The sequence below is a fragment of the Taeniopygia guttata genome, chromosome 2, assembly GCF_048771995.1.
Source record: "Taeniopygia guttata chromosome 2, bTaeGut7.mat, whole genome shotgun sequence".
NCBI classification, from domain to species: domain Eukaryota; kingdom Metazoa; phylum Chordata; class Aves; order Passeriformes; family Estrildidae; genus Taeniopygia; species Taeniopygia guttata.
Window position 1 is genome coordinate 131,863,435 of NC_133026.1, and position 23,020 is coordinate 131,886,454.

Below are 23,020 nucleotides of genomic sequence, written 5' to 3' on the forward strand. Positions count from 1 at the left end.
CTAAGTGTCTCTTTTTCTCAGAAGGTCTCCAGGATCCAGGAGCTGATGGCATGAATGCCTTTCACTTTCTGTTTGTAATAGGGAATGCTTTATAGATACTTCTCTGCCATAAACCCTGTCTGGAAAACAACACCATAGGCCTTTATGATCCAGTGCTCTGAGAAGGGTGGGTTCAGATTCCTGTGTCACAGAGAGGCACAAATCCCACCAGGTATCTCAGGTTTGCCTTTTCTCATTGCTTATATGCCACATTTTGCTTTGCTTTGCCATTTTGGATGTTTTGTAAGATCCTTAGCAATTGCCCACAGCTGAGCTTTATAATTGCCATCCCCATCCAGCAAGTAAACTCTCACCCAGCATCCCATACACTCTTCTCAGAGAAACAAAGAGCCTCCTGGCCTTCCTCCTCTGCTTCTCATACTTATGCTTTGGAGAATCCTGTCCCTCTGTCCCTGTTGGCTTCTGGCCTTCCTTCTCTATCTGAAGCTTTAATTTCTAACTTTTGGCCTCCTCTTTCACCTTCAAGTTGAACACACTCAGTTATATGTCACGAAGTCCAAGAAGGGAAATAAAAGCATAAACATAAAATCAGTATACTTTGTACAAAAGTCATGTAACAATACATGAGAGTAGTGATTAGCCCCTTGTCTGCCTCCTTGTGTCTCAAATTGTCTGCTGCCATAGCTGATGATATCTGTGAATTACTGAAACTCTGGCATGCCAGATGGGAAGACAAATTTGAATGTTAACTAGATGTAGTCAGAAAAAAAGCATTTTTATAGTTAGACCCAATCCCTTGCTAATGAAGTATTTTTTTCCTGTTTATGACCTACTGTGATTACTACTGATGCATACTAAAATCTTTCCTCTCTTATTCATTATTGGCTTTGGCTATTTTAATTTTTTTACCTGACAATATTCCATGTTCCACTTGCCCCATCCCTGCAGATGTTCAAGGCCAGGTGGGATGGGGCTCTAGGCAACCTGGTCTATTTGAAAATGTCCCTGCCCATGGCAGGGAAATTGAAATGAGATGATCTTTAAGATCCACTTACAACCCAAACCATTCTATAATTCCATGATTTTATTTTCTGCTATAATTTGTACTTGAGATGCTTTCACAGTCACACAGTTGTCTCGATTATCTGACTACAAATTCCTGGATGGAAAGGCTTAGTTTCCAGACATTGACTGGTTATATGATGGTTGATCTTAAACACCAAGGATGAAAAAACACAGAAGGAGACTAAGAAAATGAGTTTTATATAATTTGGAAGTCTTAAAAGTGGTCACCACTATCTCCCAGGACATGGTATAACTTGTTCCAGAACCCTATTTTGCAAATCCTAATTGAAAGCAGTTATGCTGACACAAGTCTTGGAGTGTAGCAGGTTTTATTAACCTGAGAAATTAGTTCTTAGGTGGTTATACTTACTATAAGATCTGAAGTGTGACTCATTTTTTTATTGTGCATTGATCTCAGGCAAAACTGTATGTCTCAGTCGAAAATATCCTTAATATTTTGCATGATGTTTCTATTTACAATAGCTTAGGAGTACCTGCAAACAGGCTTAGGAAAAACATTATTTTTGAGCATTAAAACCATTAATAAAATCAGTTTTTGTTGTCATAAACAGTGACCAAAAAAAGACAGAAAATGACTTGTTGTTCCCTTTGTAAAGATAATGCATACAGTGATCATTACACTTTCTAATAAATTTTCTACACATTACCAATAACTTTATTCCACAAGTTTTAAAAGAAATGCTATTAAAGAAAATGAGAAGCAATAATAATGGAAAATTTGTGCTTCTTATCTGAACTTCTTCCTTCACATTTTAGCAAATAGTGAATCTGCTACTCCAGAAATTCCACTGGGAGGAGGTATTGAGAAGATGTATTTGCAGGCAGATCTGTTTTATTTTGACAAGGTACTCTGTTACGTAGTTCACCAGAACCTGTGAAATCCCTACAACAAAGGATGAGGATGATGAGGAGAGATGATACAGTAGCGGGTTAAGGGATGGATATAATTACCAGTGTCCTGAAACACTTCTGTGGATGTTCATTAGTCTGCCTTTTACAGGCTGACATGAATCACCTTGTAGTAGGTGCCTCTGAACTTCCAAAGCTATTGTTTTCTTGTATCTCTAGCATGCTCACATTTCAATAAATATCTTGAACTACCAACTTAAAGAACAGCATTTGAAAGGTGTGTGAAGTCAATCCTGTGTTGCTGTGAGGATAAAGATGGACACAACACTTTCAAAGTCAAGCAGCAAAAGCTGCCCTTCAATGTTCACAGCCTATTTTTATACTGCCTTCAAAAGCCTCATGTTTAATTAGTAACTTTCTTGCCACTCAATTCATTGGTTCATAGATGCTCATGTGTATATGTGCTAAGGCCCTCTTCTTCAGCAGATGTTCACATTTTTTCTTCATGGATTCTCACGGGATAGACTTCTTATTTTCACAGGTGTCGGACAGTTTTCATGAGCAACGGCTGATGTGCTTGCAGGTTCTCATGGGACAGGCTAGCTGTTAGCTATACTTATCTGAAGTTACAAGGCCTGAACCATGGTCTTACAAGGCCTTTCTTTTATAGGTTTTAACTATGTGTGACACTCCTGCTTTGGTAATTGCACATTGTATTGAAATGGGCAGTTCACCTCAAATTAATGGGTTGATGTTTTGGAGGGAGTAAAACCCAAAGCTACAATATGCCTCTTAAACCATAATTTTCTGCTTTGCTGTCAGAATCACCTACAGCTTGCCTGTCCACTCTAACAGACTGCTTGGTTTGTATCAATCTTTTCTATAGTATTCATGCTCTGAAATACAGATTTCTTTTCCCCCTGCCTGTGTGACATTGTCTAAGGTGAGTTCCACTCCAGCCACAGAAACAATGGGACAAGAGGGGCTCTGTCAAGAAAAACACTCACTGCTGCTGCTACCATTACTGCCACCCACCCAGACGGGCTGCAGATTTATCAGGAGTGAAGGCAGCTGCTAAAGATCCACAAGGAATAAAGTGTCCTTGGCCTTAAACTGTTAGGACAGTTTACTCTTCACAAGCATACTTCCTGTTTAGTTTGCATTGTGCTTAATATCCGAGGCTAGGTGAGGTAACCTGTTTGGAAAGAAATACTATTAGCATAATCACTGTTTTATTAAAGCAATGCTGTGAAGGCATGCTGTTGTCATTTACAGACAAATGAAAGATGAGATCTTTCTTGAGATCTTTCTTACATCAAAGAAATCAACATCTTCTTGTGTGTGGGTGCCACAACCCACACAGCTGGAATATTTTGGAGGACTAAAGTCTAAATAACATACTTTGTTCATGGAAGAACATGACATGGGTTCCAAGTACCCAGTAATGTGGTTAATACACAGCAATGCACCAACATTCTGGCTTTCTCTATATGATTCCTTCACTTGTCTCCATTGCTGTAGTGAGTTGAGGGGGGTGAGTTACAGTTTAAAGGCTTTATGGAAGAAAATGTTATAAACAAGTTTTAAGCTGACACAGCTGCAATGAGACTGCAGAAGTACACAGAAGGCACTAACTCCACAATGACTGGATTTTCTAAATAACTGGGAAATTACTGTAAGACATCTTTGTGTTCTTCCTCATGAGCTTATGTATTCAATTACATGGCAGAATTTTGACTTCAGACAAACATTCTGTTCATAAACTATATCTGTAAACAAAAAAGTATAAATTATGTCAATAATGCTGTTTTGTCTATTTTTTTCATTTGCAAAATGCATGAGAAAAAGACAAGAACTACACTTTGCCATTCTAAGTCTCAGAACAGGATTTATTGGTGCCATCTACTGGCAATTTAGTCCTTTTAAATTACAACAAATTATGAATAATGTGTTTTAAATGCAGAATAATAAGAACATAATGAGCCTTATGACTGAATCAGCCAACATCAAACTATGTAATTGGTAAATCTGTAACATTAAATTACATTAGGTCAAACTTTGGTACAATGTTCCAACAGTGCAATTCAATTATGCAGCTTTTAGATGTGTCAAGAGGAGAAAGCTCGTGTACAATACTCGTGTGCAAACTCCAAGCATTACCACCACACACATCCTCCTGTGTATCAGAGAAAGGCTCTTTCCTGACAACTGCCACCGCTTGAGATCCCTCCTCCATAAAGCATGAGCATGTGGGGCACTGGCATGTTCACACAGCAGGTAAACATCCTCACCTTGCTGTTTGCCTTTGCTGGAGGGATGTCACCACAAACAATTGGATGGAGAAAATGGTGCTTTATCCCACAGCCCAGGCAGGTTGTGAATGTTTCTGCTGAGGGTGGGTTTAAGCAAGCTGGAGGGAGCATGGGCATGGAGGGGATGGCACAAGGCCTGTTGCAGCACATCCATTGCAAAGATGGTGGGAGCAAGCAGAGCTTGGAAAGGACCTGCTATGCGTGACTGCTGAATTCCCTTCTTGTTGAAAGACATCTGAAGATAACCTAGGATTTAAATAAGGCTTTAAATAACTTAAACTCTTTGCAGTAAAAATTGCTAAACTACAATTATTTGAGGCAGTGCCAGGGAAGATCAGCAAATCAATATTAACTGGAATGTTAACAAATATCTCCAGTGACAGATTAGAAAAGTATTTACACATCTGAGTAGCTGCATCCCTAATCAGCAATATAGCTGAGCACATGCTTAAAATACTTAATTATACTTAAAGGTGCTTTGCTAGATACCAAAGAGAGTGCTCACATTCCCCACTCTGGTTAGTCAGGACCTTAATAGAGCCAGAAACAAATATATTTAGATCACACTCTGAGAACCAGCCTCTGGAATAACTTGCTTAACAACTGGGTTCTGAGCAAAGAAAGTATATTAATAGAGTGACTGAAGAAAGGGTTCATGCTTCCTGTTCTCTGCCTTTTCCTGTCATCCAATAAAAACATGAGAGTCTTTAGGGAAGGAAAAGAATATTACTTAACCATATCTGTTTTTCAAAGATTTATGTAAAAAAAAAAATGCATTCTAATGGAACAAACAAAGCCACAACTTTATATAATGCCTTAGTCAATGGAACTAGAAAGGAGAGTTCATTAGAAATCTGGTGGAGTGCGAATCTGCACTGAACATGCTTTGTCCCTTCAAGGTTTCAGTGTGCCTGATGGTGTTCCCAGAGCTGAGAGCAACTCTGCAGCTTCAGCAAGGACTGATCAAGAACTTCACAAGAAGAACTCCTGAAGAAGTGGAGTGGGGAAACTGCCCCTTGCATGCTCCTGGGGCTCTCACCTCCAGATCCCTAGAGTATGTGGCCTTCCAGAGCTCATGAAAAGAAAAATGTAGTATTTCTAGGATAGGAAGAGCTGCTGAGAGAGACTAGGACAGAAGATAGCTGGAAGATGAGAAATGGAGCAATGACAAAGGATAATGTAGATGGGGGTCATCATACAGTAAAGTACATTAACTTCCACAATCTGCAAATAACATTTAATTTAGCATAATTTGTTTGTTTGTACAGCAAATTTAATTCCAGCTATCAAGTTACTCCATGGGCTCAATTGGCAGAGCTATGTGGATATGCAGCAGGTAGGTATAATCTTCCTCATGATTCATAGAGGTACTAAAATGGTTTGGTGTAAGGGAATCTGGAGGAGTTTTATGTTTCTTTAGGGTGACACAGGCAATGATCCACAAAATATCTGCATGAATAGAGAGTTTCCAGATACTGTTTTCTGAATAACCACATGCAAGTTCCTGCTCTCCGCACAAAATCCATGGAGGGATTCTCTAGATGAATGTGCCAGGCTGCACAGACTATCTAGGGGCTCATTAGAAGAGAGGCAGTGCTGCCTGAACATCATCAAGCCATTCCTAAATCTGGTTTGCATGTCTTGGCATCTAGTGTTTCCTGTTCCAGTCCTGGAGCGTGGAGCGACTTGCATGGCTGAACAACAACCTGATGAGACCTTGGATGGCTCCATGCTGAGAAATTTGGTCATCTCTGCTTAGTAACCTTCCCAGTTTCTATAGTTAGGTCTCATTAGCTCAGGCCTGTGCTTGTGAACACAGTTGAGCACTGCTGGCCAGTACTTGTCTGGTATGTGTGGTCTCAGCCAGCAGCAGGTGTGGGAGCAGTGGGAGGACAGTTCACACATCCTCGAGCCGCGTTTCTGGAAGACAGCTGTAGTCTGAGCACCAAAGTCACCACAATGCTCCTCCTTCACTTGAACAGTCATTTCCCTTTGTTCTCGCCACAGCGTCCCTTTCCTCAGCAAATATTTCTGATTACTTCCCTTTCCTTCATTAACTTCAATAGCTGAACATGAATTCCTAATATCAATCTCTTTTTCAGCTGTAGCCTCATCTACTGAGTGTCTGCATCTGTCACATCCTGAGGATTCAGGCTTTTTGCAGGACGGTGGCAGCTCGGGTGCCAGCAAAAGTGGCAGTGAAGGTAGCAACCAGGGTGGCAGCGAAGGTGACAGCAAGGGTGGCAGCAAGAGTGACAGTGAAGGTGGCAGCAAACTCAGTCAAGGTGTGCCAGTGAAGGTGACAGTGAAGATGTCAGTGAAGGTGTGACAGTGAAGGTGGCAGTGAAGGTGGCAGTGAAGGTGTGACAGTGAATGTGGCAGTGAAGGTGACAGTGAAGGTGTGATAGTGAAGGTGACAGTGAAGGTGACAGTGAAGGTGGCAGTGAAGGTGTGACAGCGAAGGTGGCAGTGAAGGTGGCAGTGAAGGTGTGACAGTGAAGGTGGCAGTGAAGGTGGCAGTGAAGGTGTGACAGTGAAGGTGGCAGTGAAGGTGTGACAGTGAAGGTGGCAGTGAAGGTGGCAGTGAAGGTGGCAGTGAAGGTGTGACAGTGAAGGTGACAGTGAAGGTGACAGTGAAGGTGTGACAGTGAAGATGGCAGTGAAGGTGACAGTGAAGGTGGCAGTGAAGGTGGCAGTGAAGGTGTGACAGCGAAGGTGGCAGCGCGGGGCAGTCTCTGCCACGGAGCCCTCCCGCCTGGCAGAGGCCGAGGTGCGTTTGGAAACAATCCTCGAGATCGCTTCCAGCGGCGGGACAGGTTCATGGCCCGACACTCGAACGTCTGTAAGTTGCCTTCAGAATTTATACAGAGCGTTACAGAGATTACGAAAACCCCAGTGCCGAGTCAGTTTGAAGGGATTTTCACGGTTTCGTCTGTGCTGCAGTCTCGGAGCCCTTCTCAGCCCGGGCTCCCCCGGCAAGCAAGGCGCTGGGACAGCACAGGCGGCCCCGGGGCCCCGGCGGCACGGCCGGACCCCGCTCCCCGCAGCCCCGCCCGCCGCCCCGGCCCCCGGCCCCGCCGGGGCGGGAAGGTGCGGCCGCCCCGCCCCGCCCGCCAGACGCCACATCCTGCAGGTGCCGCGGGGCGGCCATCGCGGAGGGGCCGCCGCCGGTGAGTGCGGCGGGCAGCGGGTCGGGCCCCGTCCCGTCTCGCCCCGGGGAGCAGCGACTCCAGCCTGGAGCGCTGCCGCGGGGTGGCCCCGGGAGGCGGGTCCGGTGAGGGGGCGTTGGGGGCGCGGCCCGGGCGTGGCGGGGATACGGCGCTGGGCGAGCCGCGGGTCCTGGGCCGGCCGCGCTGCCGAGCCCGCGGGCGCCGCTTCCCAGGGCGGGGCTGGGAGCGGGCGCTGGGAGCGGCGGCGGCTGCGGGGCCCGGGCGGGAGCGGGGACGAAGGCGCCGCTCCCGGAGCGCGGCTGCGCCGAGCGCGGCCCCGGCGGCGTGTGGGGGTCGGAGAGCGGCCGCGGAGCTCCCGGCCCGGCCGGAGCCGCCCTCTCGCCTGCCGGGAGGCCGAGCTCCGCCTTCGGACGGGTGGTCGCGGTCGGGGCGTTTCTGCTGTTCACTTCTCTGTCCCGTCTTTGCACGTACAGGCTCGAAGAAGTGATTTAGTAAAGTCGCGCTCAGCTCAAATGGGGCAGTAGCTAAAGCAGCTCGGAGGAGTCCGATTGTGTGCCTTACTGCCTTGTGCTGGAGCTGGCAGAGGAAGATGCAAGTTTTTATCCTTGTGCAACGCCGGTCTAACTACTGAACAGAGCGATGTGCTGAAGTTGGAGATCCTGACAAAATGGGAGCACTTGTGTTCTTTGCGACCTGCAGTTTACTTCTAGCTCTGGTGCAAGGGCACAGCTTATTCACGTGTGAGCCAATTACTATTTCCAGATGTTCAGGAATGTCTTACAATATGACTTTTTTCCCAAACCTCATGGGACACTATGATCAGGACACGGCCGCTCGCAAAATGGACGTAAGTTTCTCACCCCTCCAGCCCCCCAGTATGTAACAAATTTGTCATTTAAGAAATTATTTGGGATACCTGTTGTACTGAATAACAAGACTGATAGTGTTTAGTGAGTGGATGTGTCTTCAGAGTGTTCTAGAGCTCCTTGTAAAGCACTATAAAAAGGAGCTACCGACTTCCTCTCTCCACCCTGCCTTGGATCCTGTATTAGAGTGGAAGAGGAATGGGTGTAGCACAGCAGTGTGGCTATTCAGAGCATTTTGGCAGAGCTGATCACATATAGCTCAGGCACCTTAGTGTTATACAGAACAATTGTTGAAATTCTTAGGGGAAATAGTTTATGATATCCTCGCCTGCCTGAACTCTGTGCAAAAATCATATTTAGAAGATGCTCTTTGCTCCTCTCTCACCTTACATCTACTAAGGAGAATCACCTGAAGTTATTCTTACTCCTATCTCCATTGTGGCTTTTGCATTCTGTTGTCTTCTGACTGTGTACTGAAACTTCTCACTGAAAGAGCAACTTTACTCTTTTAAACTGAAAAGAAGCACTTTTCTTACCTGAACTGACTGTAAGTGTGTCTCCCCTGGGAATATGCCACGTTGTGGAAAGGCTTTGCCCATAGCAATACCTGTAAAGGGTGAGTGCCTCTCTGGGTGAGAGGCTTGTAAAACAAGTTTTAAACCTGTTTTAATAATGGCTTTTCAGTGGTAAGAGAAGGGGGAAAATCTTAATACAGGTCTTGAAAAGCTCAGTGTCTTGTGCTATGCAGAGAGTGAAACAGAAGTGAGGTGCATATTAAGTTTCTGTTTAAAAAAAAAATTATATGTGGTGTTGGAGGTACTGCTACTAAAATGTTATTTGCATACTGTTTACTGAGCTTGCAGGAGGAGCTTGGTTCAGTTGCTGAAACATGTTTTGAGTGTTGCTTGGGATAATGACGATTCCCTGTTTGGTTGCCAGTTGCCAGCCTGGAAAAGCACAGACTTTGGTCTCATATTGGCTTTGTCAGCCCGATGTAGATGTGTGGGAAATTCTGGCATCAAATGTTAAGCCATCTGAATGAAAGCAACTGAATTTGGCTGCAGATCTCTGACAAATTGAGGGCTTTTTGTTTGGAAGGCAGGTTGTAGGCTTCGGCTGTGAGCTGTGCAGTGCTTCTGTAGCCATCACTTTTCAGGAATGCTTCCTGCAGTGTCTGCCACTTTATCTCCTCTGGTGCTCTGCTGCTTCTGACTTGGTGTGTGTTAACTGCAGCCGTTGAGCTAGCACTTGTCAGTATTTGTGACTTCCAGTCATGTTGCTGTTAGGGCAGAGAGACCACAGAGCCATTTTTATTAGGTTGCTATTGACTGACTTTTCTCAGCTGTCAGTAACTTGTGTCTAGTGCATGTGTGGAGGGACTTCCTCCTGGAAAGTTTCATGGCTTGCCTTACATAGAACTATCTACCTTCTTGTATATCTGTTTCATTAAAAATTGTGTGGTAGTGAAAAGTTTTGTTGTTTTCCTCTTTTTCCTTCCTGTCACCATTATAATCTGACTACTAGTGTTGGATTACTACTCAGCCAACTGGCTGGATGGCCGCAGGGAACAACAGTGCCTATTAGGATTTAATTTGCCTACCCTTTTTGATTTCCTTCCTGGTCTCCTGTCACTCCCACTGCCTGGCCTCTAATTTGATATTCCTAACCACTGTGCTGCTGTGCAGACATTTCTGAACTGCCTCCTGAGTGGTGGTCTGCCTGCCTTTATTGTGGCCCAGCAGTGATGATGGATTACTCGGTCAAAGTAAGACAGACTGCTTTACAGGTGAAAGGGTCTTTGCTCCCATTCTGTATGAAGTTCATGTTGAATCAACTCCTAGTGGTTAGATTTGGAGTTAATATGGTAAAAGCTTACCAGGGTTCATTGCTGGGCCTTTTTTCTGAGAGGGACCAGTGTCACATATTTTGATGCCATTCTTCACGTCATTCTGTAACAGCGCCAGTTTGTCCATAGTTCATTGCCACGGAGAACCGTCCCAGGATTGTCAAAGGGTTCTGCTTTTCAGGGGACTTAGTGTTGCAGCAGGGGAGGAGGAGTCACTCATTTCTGCAATAGTGTTTAATTTCAGTTTGCAGCCATAATGAGGCAATGGATTAGGAGGTGGAGATGACTTCTCTTGATTTTTTTTGTAATTTTCTGTCTCAACTTCATTCATACCATAGAAAGAATTTTAATGGCATGTTTTCACTCTGTAGAAGTGCTTTCTTTTGATCCTCAGTAGGAATGCTTAGAAGCTTTCATTTTTAATTCTGTCTTGTTGTTCCCCCTCCCCCTGCCTGTTCTCAAAATTGGGCATGAGATTTACATCTTTGCATGTAAGGTCTCACAGGGTTTTGAGGCTGAGGCCTGCAATATTTTGCTCCCTGTATCATAACTGCCTTTGAGTAAGATGCTTGATGATGCAATCCTAAGGAACGAGGTAGAGACTTCTTATAGAATTTTTTTTTTTTTTTTTTTGTGCAGAGAGAGCCCTAATGTTAATCCAATTTTATGTTTCTATACCCTCTAAGACTCCTTGGGGAGTGTTTACTCCCGAAAAGGACCAAGATTTGTCAAGGGGGCAAGTCTCACCTCAAGGTGAAGTTCACTCTCCAAAACAGTGGTAATTCACAATTCCCCACTCTGAAGGCTCTACAGGTGTGTTCTGCTGTAAGGGAGTGTTGTATAGCCAGAAGAGCTGTGCTGGGAATGCTTCAAATTGGTATTTCTGGATGGTGTCTTCATAGCAATCCTCCAGAAGAGGATGATGTGGAGCTGCTGTCTCAGGCAGTGGTTGTCTTCCAGGAAAGCAGCTGATACATGGTCTTAAAATTGTACCTCATGTATCAGCTGTTCATAATGATGTGCTATAAACCAGAACGCTGAAGCACTAAAGCAGGAAGATTACTAACTCAGTCCTAGGGCCTCTGTTACGGATGTTCTGGCTAGTGAGGATACTCCCTCTGGGATCTTGTTTTATGCAATAAAAAATATGTAATTTCCAGTTGCTCCCTCCATTCACATATTTATTTAGTTTAATTTTGAGCTTTCAACTTGACAGACTGAGTTTTGGCTTCTTGAGTTTTACTTTGTATTTGGATTCGTTTTGTTTACGCAACAAATGGTGGCTTTAGGAAAGTAAAACAACATGGTTTTGTGGTGTGAAGTTTTGTGTATGTTTGCTAAACAGCTGCATGACTGTGGAATCTGATTATTTGCAGATGACTACAATCTCTGTATCTCAAAGCAGTTTATCAGTAACTGTTCTCGTTATTACTAGTTCACATTGGGAGGTGGAAGATCTAGGGTTTGTCTGATGAGGAGAGTAAGTGGACGTAACAGAAGGTTTGGTTCATTACAGCTGTACTTAACTAGGTGTAACTCCCCCTCGTGGTCATCCACAAAAACAAGTCACTTCGAATTCCAAAGTAATTCCTACTTTAGCTATCTTGGAATACATTGTCAGCTGAAGGCATTATTCCATCAAGGCAGAGAGTTACTGTGTTGTAACTCACATTCATATCACTTAATCTGTTCTGCTGCAGTTCTGGAATGTGTCCACAGGAGACAAACCCTTAAGACTTCCTGATGTGGACAAGATCCAGGTCTGTAGAAGTACAAAGGCTTGCCAGTGAGCTTTTAGAGCAGACTGTAGAACACACTGGAAAATGTTGCACAGAGAACAATTAAGTACCTTAGAGAATGAAAAAATGATTCAGTAGTGAGTTTTCCATTCACTTTTGAGTTCATGGCTATGTGCCAGAATATGTGTGTGCGTGTCTGTGGAGGGTTAAGTGCAGCTGGCTGCAGCAGTGGCAGAAATTGTGTGAGAACTGGGGTCAGTTTAAACAAAGCCATTTACAGGGGGTTAAAAAGCACCTTCAAAAGTTTAATGCCAAATTTGTACAAGTTAAAACTTGTAATGTAATGGCTTCATTTGCTTCCACTAAATCCAAATTTACAGTTAATTCAATATAACAGTGCTTATAAAAGCCTGCAAACCTGCTGAATGCAAGCTGAAATCGGTAAGTGTGTGTGTGTGTGTACACATAGGGAGGAACTCCCTCCACTGTTGGCTGGGAGTTTTGGGGAAATAAGTGCTGTTTTATGAAAAAGCTACTACTGAGATGGTCTGCAAAGTAGCACAGGTGTGAATTTACTTAATCTCTAGAGACAGCCGTTTTTGCTTCTCACTTGTACTTCACATGAACAATGTAATATATGAATCACTATTACTTAAAACTTGAAGCTTAAATCTCAGCATCTTTTAGGAAAACAGTCAATATTCTTGATCTGCTTGGAGTTATGTTTTGTCCGTGGTGCTGCCTCTGACCATAAAGTGGAGAAATGTGTGCAGAGGTGTGGACATTAACCCAATGGAACAAACACAAAGGAGTCTTTAATTCGTATGTTGTTTGTAACATTTTTGTTGTCTCTTTACTGTGGTACTAAAGAGCAGGGAAGGCTTTTGTAAAAAGTGGTAAATTTAGGACATCATGTGTTACTGTTTACAAACTAAGGTAACTTTTCTAGCTTTTCAGAATGTAGTGGATGTCACAAAAAATTGTGATGAAACAGCTAAATTGAAGCTTGTTAAATGGAAGTTGGCAGATGCCAAAATATTTTTTATACGTACTTCATATGGATCAAAGGAAATACAAGGCAGTGCAACTGACTTCTTTGCTGGTTGTGTCCAGAAATATGGAATAGTTGGACATGAGTAATTCTTTTGAGCATCACCATGGAAGTTGCAGAAAAGCGTTAACTGAGGATTTGAAAACATGTGAATTATCTGTATAATTCTGTAAAAGAACATAAACATTTGAGATGTGTGTTCGTTTGTTGTGATCTTGCTTTCAGGTATTCCAAAGAAACACACATCGTGTTTAGTTCTTAGTGCTGCTTATAGCAACATTCATAAACTATTTTTGCTGATTCCTATGGGTACAGTAAATTACAGCCACTGAAAAAATGTTTGTTACCTGTAGTACTGAGGCCCTTCAAGTGTGATTGACTTGTGCAGACTGACTGAAAGCAGACAGGTGAATGTGTGTAATCCCATTACCCTGCCTCTAAGCCTATCAGTCATCTGCAAAATCTGCCGCTGCTTTCTCTGAGCAGAAGGACTTGCCCACTTGAAATTTGAATAGCACTGCCTTGCTTTTGTTCTGCAAGGATGTGTTTCAGAATGTATGGGGGTCCAAACTACTTCATGCTTGGAAAAAAGATGGTGGCTGGAGTACTTGGAGATGGTGTTGACAGTGTGATTCCAACAGACTCCTCTTTATCCATCTTCAGAGGCTATGCCTACAACTAGCAAGTAATTTGGTGTTACAGGAGTGAATCACTAGGTGCAGTTGTCAGCACACTTCTTACCTGTCTGCTGCCTGAGACAGAGGAGTTCTACCCTGGGTAAGATTTTGGCCAGTCTCACTGTGCATGAGATCTGAAGCTGACCTATGGAAGGCTGTCTTCAGATCTTGCAGATCTTTGTGAACAACACACTTCTGAAAAATACCATGGTATCTTGTTGTTTGTCTCCTGCAGATGTCTGTCCCTTCTGCAGTGCTCTGGTTAATGTTCAAGTGTAGCTGCAAGCTGTTGGCGGTTCCTTAGTCCTGCTGTGCAGCCTTCTCCATGCTCAAATCTGCAACTACTGGCTAAATCAAGGCAGTGATGGACTTAGTCCTGTGGCTGCAGCCTACTCCTGGAGGACGCCTGTGGATGAACGGAACAGCTTTCCTGAAACTATTTATATAGAGAATGAAAACAGGAACAGAGCTACTGAGTTTGTGACTACTTTGCCTTCACTGATAGGCATTAAGGCCTGGGAGCTGAGCTGTCTGCTGAAAACTCATTATCCTTGGAGGTGGGGAGAGTCAGCAATGGATACAAAGCTTTGAGACAGATGCAATTTCCATATTGTCTTAGTGTTTTTATGGAAGTGGCTGCTGCCCAGTGGAGCCTTGTAAACTTTACCTGGTCATTAGTAAAACCTAGCATTAGATTAGGCAGGATAGAGCTGCTGAGGGTGATGTGGTGACCATGATTTTGAAGGTCATCTTCACATATCTTTCTTTGAATAATAGGCAAGTAGGACAAAATTGTATATTGTTGTGTGCTGGTGGTCCACACTGTTTGCCCTCTGCTGCCTGTGAGCTGTCAAACTGTGTGGGCTCAACAACTGGGTAACAACTCACACCCACTGCATTGACCCACAGCAGCTCTGGCAGCAGCAACTGGATAGTCTTGAAGGATTTGGTGAACCAAGGTACATTGTGGGACATCTTTTCAAGGGTCCTGATATTTGTCACCCACAAGGCTAGCCTAAGAATGGCAGAGGATCCTGCTGTCTTTCTGAAGCGAGCTTTGTGGTGCTGGGGTGTGGGATGCTCTTTGTCCACAGTGCTGCATGGGTCAGGAGGCTGGATGGAGCTCAGGCCCTTGTTGTGTGCTGGTGGAGGTGGAATGCAGGTTTAGTTTTGCATTTGCAGGATGGATGTTCAGGATGACAACTTGGCTACAAGATGTTACCTATGCCTTCACTGAAAAAGACCATAAAAAGCAAACAGTCCAGAAAATAACCACATTGCATGGCAATATGGTCAAATGTCCATGGTTTCTTTTCTAGTTGGACAGTGCAGTGATTAAAGCTGACAATTTCTAAAGCTGCTATTGTATCATCTCTTTAGTTCTTTACTATATTCCAAAGAAGGGGGTAGGAGTAGCTGCACCACAAAATTTGCTGCCTTTTTCTCTCTCTCAGTGTTGGCTGTTGATTCACCAACCCTTAGGGGCAAACATAGCTCCTTTTACACATGGTTGCCTTTTTGGGTCTTTTCTGTGTATTTGTGTGCATCTGTGATTGCTGTAACACATTGGTAATTGGCCTGCCAGAGTAAAAGATGCATATGTCTGCCCTCTTCTTCTGAGCTGTGTAGTGTAGATGAGTGGAGTTTTGCTTGATTTCTGTGTAGCTACTGAGAGAGGTGTACAGGGGTGTGTAAGTAGCTGCTGTAGATGGGTGGAGAGAGGCCTGGATGATCAGTCTTTGTAAGGACTGTAAGGATATCCTCTTACTGAAGATATCTCTCTTCTAGACAAGAACTATCTGTGAGGGAAAAAAAATTCCACCTTTCCTGTACTTAAATTTCTGGTAGATCAAGTTATTTCAGAGAATAACCACATCCTTCCAAGTTTGGCTCATGCTGTATTCCCCAGAGGGCTTGCATAACCAGATTTCTTTTGACTCAGTTGCTACAGCCACAAAACACTTAGTGGCCAAACTCTCCACACAGTTGTCCTGCATACAAAATTAAAAGCATTGCTTTTCTGGAGAGAGGCTGTACCTATCCAGCCTCATGGTGACCTAGCAATACCTGTTTGCTAGGATGCCATGTCCCAGCTGCATACCCTTTCACATGAGCTAATGCTCTTGCAAGGAGGGTACAAGGTGCACCATTCCAAGAATCCAGTTGGGTGGTGGGTCTTGCTGGGGATTATTCGCGGAGCTACAAACAGAACATTAAATATCAAAGGCTAACTTGGCCCACAAATCATAATGTGACAGCGAGAAAGAAAAGGTGGCCTTGAGATTTTAGAGCAGGAGAAACAGAAAGGATAATAAGGGGAATGTCTCTGTGCAGCTCACCAAGATGGGTGCTGTGGGCTCACAATGAAGAAACAGTGTCTAATGCAGGCATTCAAAACTGGGGAGTGTCTCACAGTATGACCAGCTGGAAATAGTGAAAGCAGAAGACAGAGGAGGTAATGACTGCAGATACTGAGGTAGGTGGCTGCAGCTTCGTGGGATTCAGCTTGGTCAAGTGACTTGTGCATGCCTGACTGACATCTACATCATAACAAAGTTAGATTTTTTTAAGACTACTAAAGTTTTCATTTAAAACTCCTTAAAATGCATGAGTAGGCAAGAAAGAAGCTGTGCAGGTTTACTACTCTGGTAACTTGGGTGGTGCTGTTGTGCTACAGTGTGTCTTCACGCTCACAGAGAGAGGGGGAAGCAGAAATCTGGATGACTTTTGGAACCAGAGCAGTAAAGACTTTTGCTGGAATTTCTTAGAAATGGGGGGCTTTTTAAAGATAAGGCTGTCTATCAACATTATTACAGGTAATCTTTACATTGAATGCTGCGCAAGAAGTTTAGCAATAAATCCACATACTTCTGTAACACATGGCAAGTACAAGGAGAATTTAAGATTTGAGATTCTTATGCTACCACAGTCCAGATGTAATGAAGCTCTGTCTAGACTTCAGATGTCTGAGGGACTGCAGTATACCTTCCTTCAGTTAATTTATAGTCTGTCTTTTATGCTGTCTAGTTTACACAAAACCTAAACCAGATACAATGTACAACTGAAAACCTTAGTAAAAATAGTTCGGTTCTGTAACACTTGGGAAAAAGCTCTCATGTTTGTTAAGGACTGTAAATTGCAGAAGCTGGAATATCTGTAATTTAGGTCAAGCTATAATTTAGGTTAGAACAAAAATGCAGTGGATTTTGGTCATAAGCTATTTTCAAAAGTATTTGAATTGTACTTTAGTTTGCTTCAGATAGTGAGATGTAGTATTCCTGTTTATATTGTTTGTAACCTTTGCTATAGCTTAAAAATATAGGTATATATGTATTTTTATTTTGCGTGTGAAAATACTTAAAGCGAGTATATGGAATTACGTTTTACTATAGAAAAAATTCTGTTGCTAGAACCCTGCATGGGCCATTCCCTTGACTTGGACTTGGTCCTAGTGAGTCCCTTTCAACTCAAAATATCTTGCAGCTCTGTATCGTTAATACAAAACCATTCAGAGTGTATAAAAGTAAGAAGGCAGAATAGCCTGCTTTATCCTTCTGTGTCTGTGCCAACTTAGAGTGTCAATGGCAACCTTACTGCCAAGGTGTGATATTGGAGTAGTTTTTTGAGTTTGTTCTACCTTTTTCTTGACAGTGTATTGTTCTATTGACCTTGGAAAATATTCCCCAATGTGCTTTATCCTTACCCTGGTAGGACTTTTTGATTAATATTCCCTTAACCTTTGAGCACCTCATATGAAAGTTCAGACCAGAATATATATGCAGACACGTTATGTGTGTATACACACACACACACACACACATATATATATATATATATATGTGTACATATGTGCATTGCATGTGTAGGGGGGAGTGATGGTGAAGAGCTTCCAGACAGACTCGTTCTTGTTGCAGCTACATTGAACATTTCGCTGCTGAGCGATTGCACAGCCCGGCTTCTGAACTCTTGCCTGGATGGGTGATGAAGCTCAGTTCTGCCAAGCCTGCCCCCATGGGCACCTGGCTGCCTGCTGGCCAGTCCCTGGGCACTTCACAGCCCAAGGGATTTTAGGATCAGCCGCCAGCCTTTGCCCTCGAAACACTGATCTCCAGGCGCTGAGCAGCAGGCAGCTCCTGGCCCGTGTGGCTGTGGGAGGAGCACTGCTGGGCACAGTCCAGCTTATCAGCCACTGCACGCTGGGCTGTCCCCAGGCTTTGTTCACAGCCCTTTGACAGTCTAAATGCATGTGTTGCCTTTGCTGTTCGGTTGAGGGACAAAAATAAGCTTATATCTTAGCAAACATCTTTGACTGCGCAACAGCATCATTTGTCCCATTGCTTGTTTACTACCCTTTTCTTTCTCTGCACCACCCCTACCCTCTACCAGCTCTTTGAACTTCAGATTTTCCTGGGGTAGGAAACTTAGACTATTGTCTTTTAAACTACAGGGGAACCCACTTTGTATTCTGACAAAATAATTCATTCTTATCTATGAAAATTTTAAAAATGTTTGAAAAGCTTTTAGATTAAACACAACTTCATGTACTTTTATTATGGAAGCTGCAGAATGTAATGCTGTTTTTTTAAAGCAGTTTATTAAGCGAGAAATCAAATTCGTGTATGTTTGATGGTTTTCTTTTTACTTCTTTCAAATCAAGATGCCCTAATAATGCATAATAAACTTACAAGTATTCAGGTTTATAATATATGTATCCTATATACATTTATAGCTGAAATATAAATGGTGACTTTTAGTCCTGAAAAACTTTCGTTGGTTTACCCATGTAATTTTACCTGAATTGAGAAAATACAGATTACAACTGATATTTGCTGCCTGCAGCAATAGTTGAGTATTACCCACAGCTCAGGTAGAGATGTGGTGTATGTGGACTCTCAAGTGAGCTCATACCATGTTCCTTGCTGGTTTAAAGGATGGTTGACATTGCACTAATGTTTCTGAGCATTCCTATGTTCCTTTTTTGCAGTTCTGCTGTTAAATAGCAGCTTTTAGCAGACATGTAGCAACAAGACACTGACACTTAAACTGCCTCAGCTTCGTGCAAAATCCTTATTACCAAATTAAGTGTATTTAACTTGCCTTTGATCTAAATTCATCAATGTAACTTCCAATGGGAAAAACCTAGTCTTTTCTCAACCTTGCTTTGAATCTATTGAACTTGTGAATTTCATACTTCATTTAGCTTCATGTGTTGGGACATTTATTTATCATGACTTAGTTAATTGTACATGAACTAGAAGTCGGAAGTTCTTGGCAGCTGATTCACTGTGGCCATCAGCAAATTGCCAGCCTGTCTAGGAATTGCATGAAGGCATTAATCTCTCTGGGTGTAATGCTAATCTTGTTTGCATCCAGTCGAGAATAACTCCATTGTAACAATAGTGTGGGATTAAATCAGCCATGCCATACTTGCTCCACTGTTTTTAATTGAAGCCGATTATCATTGTAAAAGTGGCTAAAGATACTGTGAATATTGTTAGTGTAGCTCGGTGAGTATGAAGAGTAATTACTGTCCCCTCCTCTGAGATACTTTATGTGCACTGTGATTGACAGTGGCTATATTTCCTGACTATCACGTCTGAAAACTTACATGCTTATAAATATATTTGGTTTAGGGTTTGAGGCTATACTTCAGTTCTGTAGTGACTGGATAGCATGTTTGTTTGTATGGTACTGTAAATTATTAACAATTAATTTTTAATTATTAATCATGAAGACAAGGGAGCTGGTGATCCTTCTGGGTCCCTTCCAATTTGAGATATTCTGTGACTCTAATCGTTCATTATTTAGGTAGGTGTTATTTCCTGTAAAGCAGATACATAGTTACATGAATAGCAATGTGTATCTTTAATATAGGTAGGAATCTGAGGTACACAGTGTAGTACAACTGTAGAAATACAGATTTAAGCCTGCCTTTGCCTCAGTGGCTGAAATACAGGGTTCTGTAAGCAGCAAGTTGTAGTGTTGTTGCTTTAGTCACAAGATACATATCAAAGAGGTGACATGGCTTAACACTGAGACAGTTGGTGTCTCTCATTGTTCAACTCAGTTAACCTCAGTGTTAACTAGATTAATGAAACCAAATGCTTTCACATGGTAGGTAGAGCCCAGTGGGTTAGGAGAGCAGGTTGTTACTGTCTTAAGTATCTGACTCCAGTGGCTGAATAAAGGCTCAAGTCCTTTGTGCTTCTCAGCAATTCAAGGTATTTCCTGTTTCTTACAACAAAGGTTTGCCATAGATGATTGCAACAAAGGCCTTGATATTTCAGTCCACTGTTTTCTATATCATGAAAGTGTCTATGTGACAATAATCAGTAGAGTACAGGAGAGTATTTTCACTTACTTGTTTTGGCATATACTGGTAGTTACCACATATCAGCACCCCAGAGACTGATCATCTCTAGTAATGCTTCTCTCTAGGATCAGACTGAGGTGAGGTATAGCAGATCATTTGAAATGTCTGCATGGAATAATGAACTTGTTTCTCTCGTGTCTTGGAGTTGTAACCCTGCTAAGCACAAAACAGAGAAGCATAGGTTGCAATTTACTTGTTGGCAAAGCACATTTAAGAACATGTTTGCACTTAGACATTTTTTGTGTGTTTTGCACCATTTGTTTTCACTTGTCTCTGTTGTGTTATTGTTTGTAGAACCACACCATAACTGAATTTATGAGGCCGTTTATCTTTGCTGCTAGAGAAAATATGACATAGACACACCTTGTAAGGAATCTAGGACTTAATGAGGTGTTCATGTTTGTTAGTGGAAAGTTTGCATCCCACAATCCTTGGTTCTTCACTGATAGTGCTTGAGGCAGTGCCCCTCTTGCTGGTACAGGCTACGTTATCGTTGACTTTACAGCTGCTATTAGTTTGTTGATTTGGGGTTTTTTTGTGGTGTTTTTTTAAGGATTGTTACTGTATTCTAGCTTGCCTTCTATTTACTGAGTTTTGTTTCCCATTGTCAAGAAGAAGAGAATTTCTATTTTAGTACTTACATTGGCTGTGTGAGCTCCCTTTATGTTTATTCAAGAGTGTGGTTTCACTCTATTTTTAACATTCGCATCACCCAGTGTGCAGATTTTCATCTCTTCTTCATATGACAGGGCAGTGGTGCCAATGCTTGAAATGCCAAGTATCTTGGTTTCCTGGAAGAGTGAATTTTGTTTGTTTGTGCCACATGCAGACCCTGAGCTTCCTGAAGAAAGAAGGATTATGGTATAAGATTGTGAGTTTAATCCCAGACTTGCATGCTTAGGACACCAGCGTGTGCATGCAACTTACCCAGCTGACCGCTTGGGCAAAATGTGTTTTGTGGTTGGGACATCCATGGCTCAGATAAAGTGCCCTTGAAGGAACTGAAATCTCATACTGTAAGTGAGCTTGTGATCTTGGCTTTACTTTTTGATTCCAGATTATGAAGCTGGAGGAGAAAATACTTTGGTTTTGGTAAGATTTTGCTTTTATGGTCCATCAGGAAATGCAGATATGCTATTTTCTATGAGCAGACTTTTCCATTTTGGCTAGCTGGAAGTAAAGCCCACATTTAAGATACCTCATTGTTAGCAGAGTTCCAGGCACAATTTGCTAATATTTCTGATATTCTTAAATGGTAAAAGTAGGCAGTTGCTGAAAATAAATCTGTATTTTACAAATCCCATTTGTGTATGCTTGAGGCAAAGTTTTACATTTTATAGAGGATTTTTTTTTGGTTGAGAAAACTCGCTGTAAAATCTGTTAGAGTTTTTTGAAGGACACCATACTTAGGTTGAAAAGGATAATTCAGATGGTATACTATATATACTCCAATTTCCAAAAACATGGTCACAGCCTATATTTTTTTAAGAAACTCTGCTGGTAACCAATTGGAGGCTTTGTTTTCCAATGCCTGCCTAAAGAACAAGAAGAAAAATATGTATAAATACATAGATAAATATTTTTTCCCAATAAGATGTGTTAAATCCTGAGCTGATAGTTTCATGCTCTACCAAATAAATCACTACAGAGCTTCCCCTTAGTTCTTGTACTGAAACCTCTGATAACAAACTAAATCATAAATGGATCTAGAAGAGGGATAGATACTAAATTTGCTGAGAAAACAAAGTGAGGTGAAAGAATTGTAGAGAAATCGTGCTAGAAGCAGCGGGACAATAAAATGGTCGGTGTGATTTAGGGTAGGGAAATTTAGGGCAGAGTAATAGCTCTGGGGGAAAATAACCCCCAGAGTAATAACTATGGGAGAAGAGTAACACCCACTATCTGTACAAGTGGTGGACACAGTTTTTTACCAGTTACTGTCATTTAGAAAGTCTCTGTTGTCACTGGAAATGTGATGTCAGTCTTCAAATTTAGTCAAGGCAAATAGAAGGCAAAATATATTATGAAAGGAGCAGAAACCAAAATTTAAAGCATTACTATACTAATATAGAAATATAAAAATTTTAGCAGGAAGACAAAATGACATGGAAAAAGTATAATGCAATCTGCTACCTGTTTGTCAAAACACACATTAGGCTGCAAAACCAGGAGTTACAATAAACAGGTAAAATGCAGTATTTTCTCACCAATGTCTGCTTAAATTATGCAGGACAACTTAACTGCTGTAGTATTTTACAAAGGGTTTAAACTTAAATGATTGAAAAAGGGATAAGATGCGTTTTAGGAAGAAAGGTTTGTCACTGTCTTCTCAACACAGTAGTTGTGTTACAATGTGCAGCTTGTTTCCTAAATCCTCGATAGTAGGAAAATGGAAGATATGTCAGCTTGTTGTATTACAGCTCCCTTGCTACCAGCCAGTGTGGAATGAGGTGTCCAGCTGAATGGTCTGACTCGGGGGGTCAGCCTGTGTTTTCAGAACATCACATTTGTTGCTCTTGTGCTCATACTTTCAGGTGTCAGAAGGTAAATATTTTTAGCAAGCTGAAAGAAATAAAAGAAATATTGTGAGGACAGTTACTCTTGGCAGCCAAGTCCTTGGAATGCTACTCTGATAACATTATAGGCTAAATGTAGCATTCTTCAAAAAAATGTGTATTTTTCAATTTATCTGTTAGGGTGGTTTTGCATTTAAATAAGATATGCTCTTTAAATGAGTGCTTATACAATGACAACATGGTTTAGTAAAACTCTTGTAAACATTTTAGTTTTGCTTGTCATTTGTTATCTGCCTCAAATATACAATATCATTATACATATTGTGATTCTTGTGCTATTTTAGCTTTTTGATAGCTTCATATGACAGTAACTCTAACAGAGTGGTAGAGGTTGGTTTTATGTCCTGACTTTCTTCTTCTCTTCTTCTTTATGCTAATTTTCTGTATCAAAGGAGCAAGCTTAAAATATGTAACCTTATTATCTATATTGGAAAATGCTATTTAAAAATTGTCAAGTTGCTTAGAAAAATACTTG

General features: G+C 42.0%; 1 protein-coding gene across 2 annotated transcripts in view; it reads left to right on the forward strand.

The window, feature by feature from the left end:
* Positions 1-7,344: 7,344 nt before the first annotated feature.
* FZD6 (frizzled class receptor 6) overlaps positions 7,345-23,020 on the forward strand; it is a 28,165-nt gene continuing 12,489 nt past the window's right edge. The window contains exons 1-2 of one of the 2 annotated variants that reach the window (XM_030266539.4): positions 7,345-7,417; positions 7,891-8,264. In XM_030266539.4, the coding sequence (XP_030122399.4) occupies positions 8,085-8,264 (180 nt within the window). In that variant the 5' untranslated portion in view covers positions 7,345-7,417; positions 7,891-8,084. Of the gene's footprint in view, positions 7,418-7,526; positions 8,265-23,020 lie in introns of those variants that run through there. The other variant, XM_041714004.2, reaches the window with a different exon arrangement.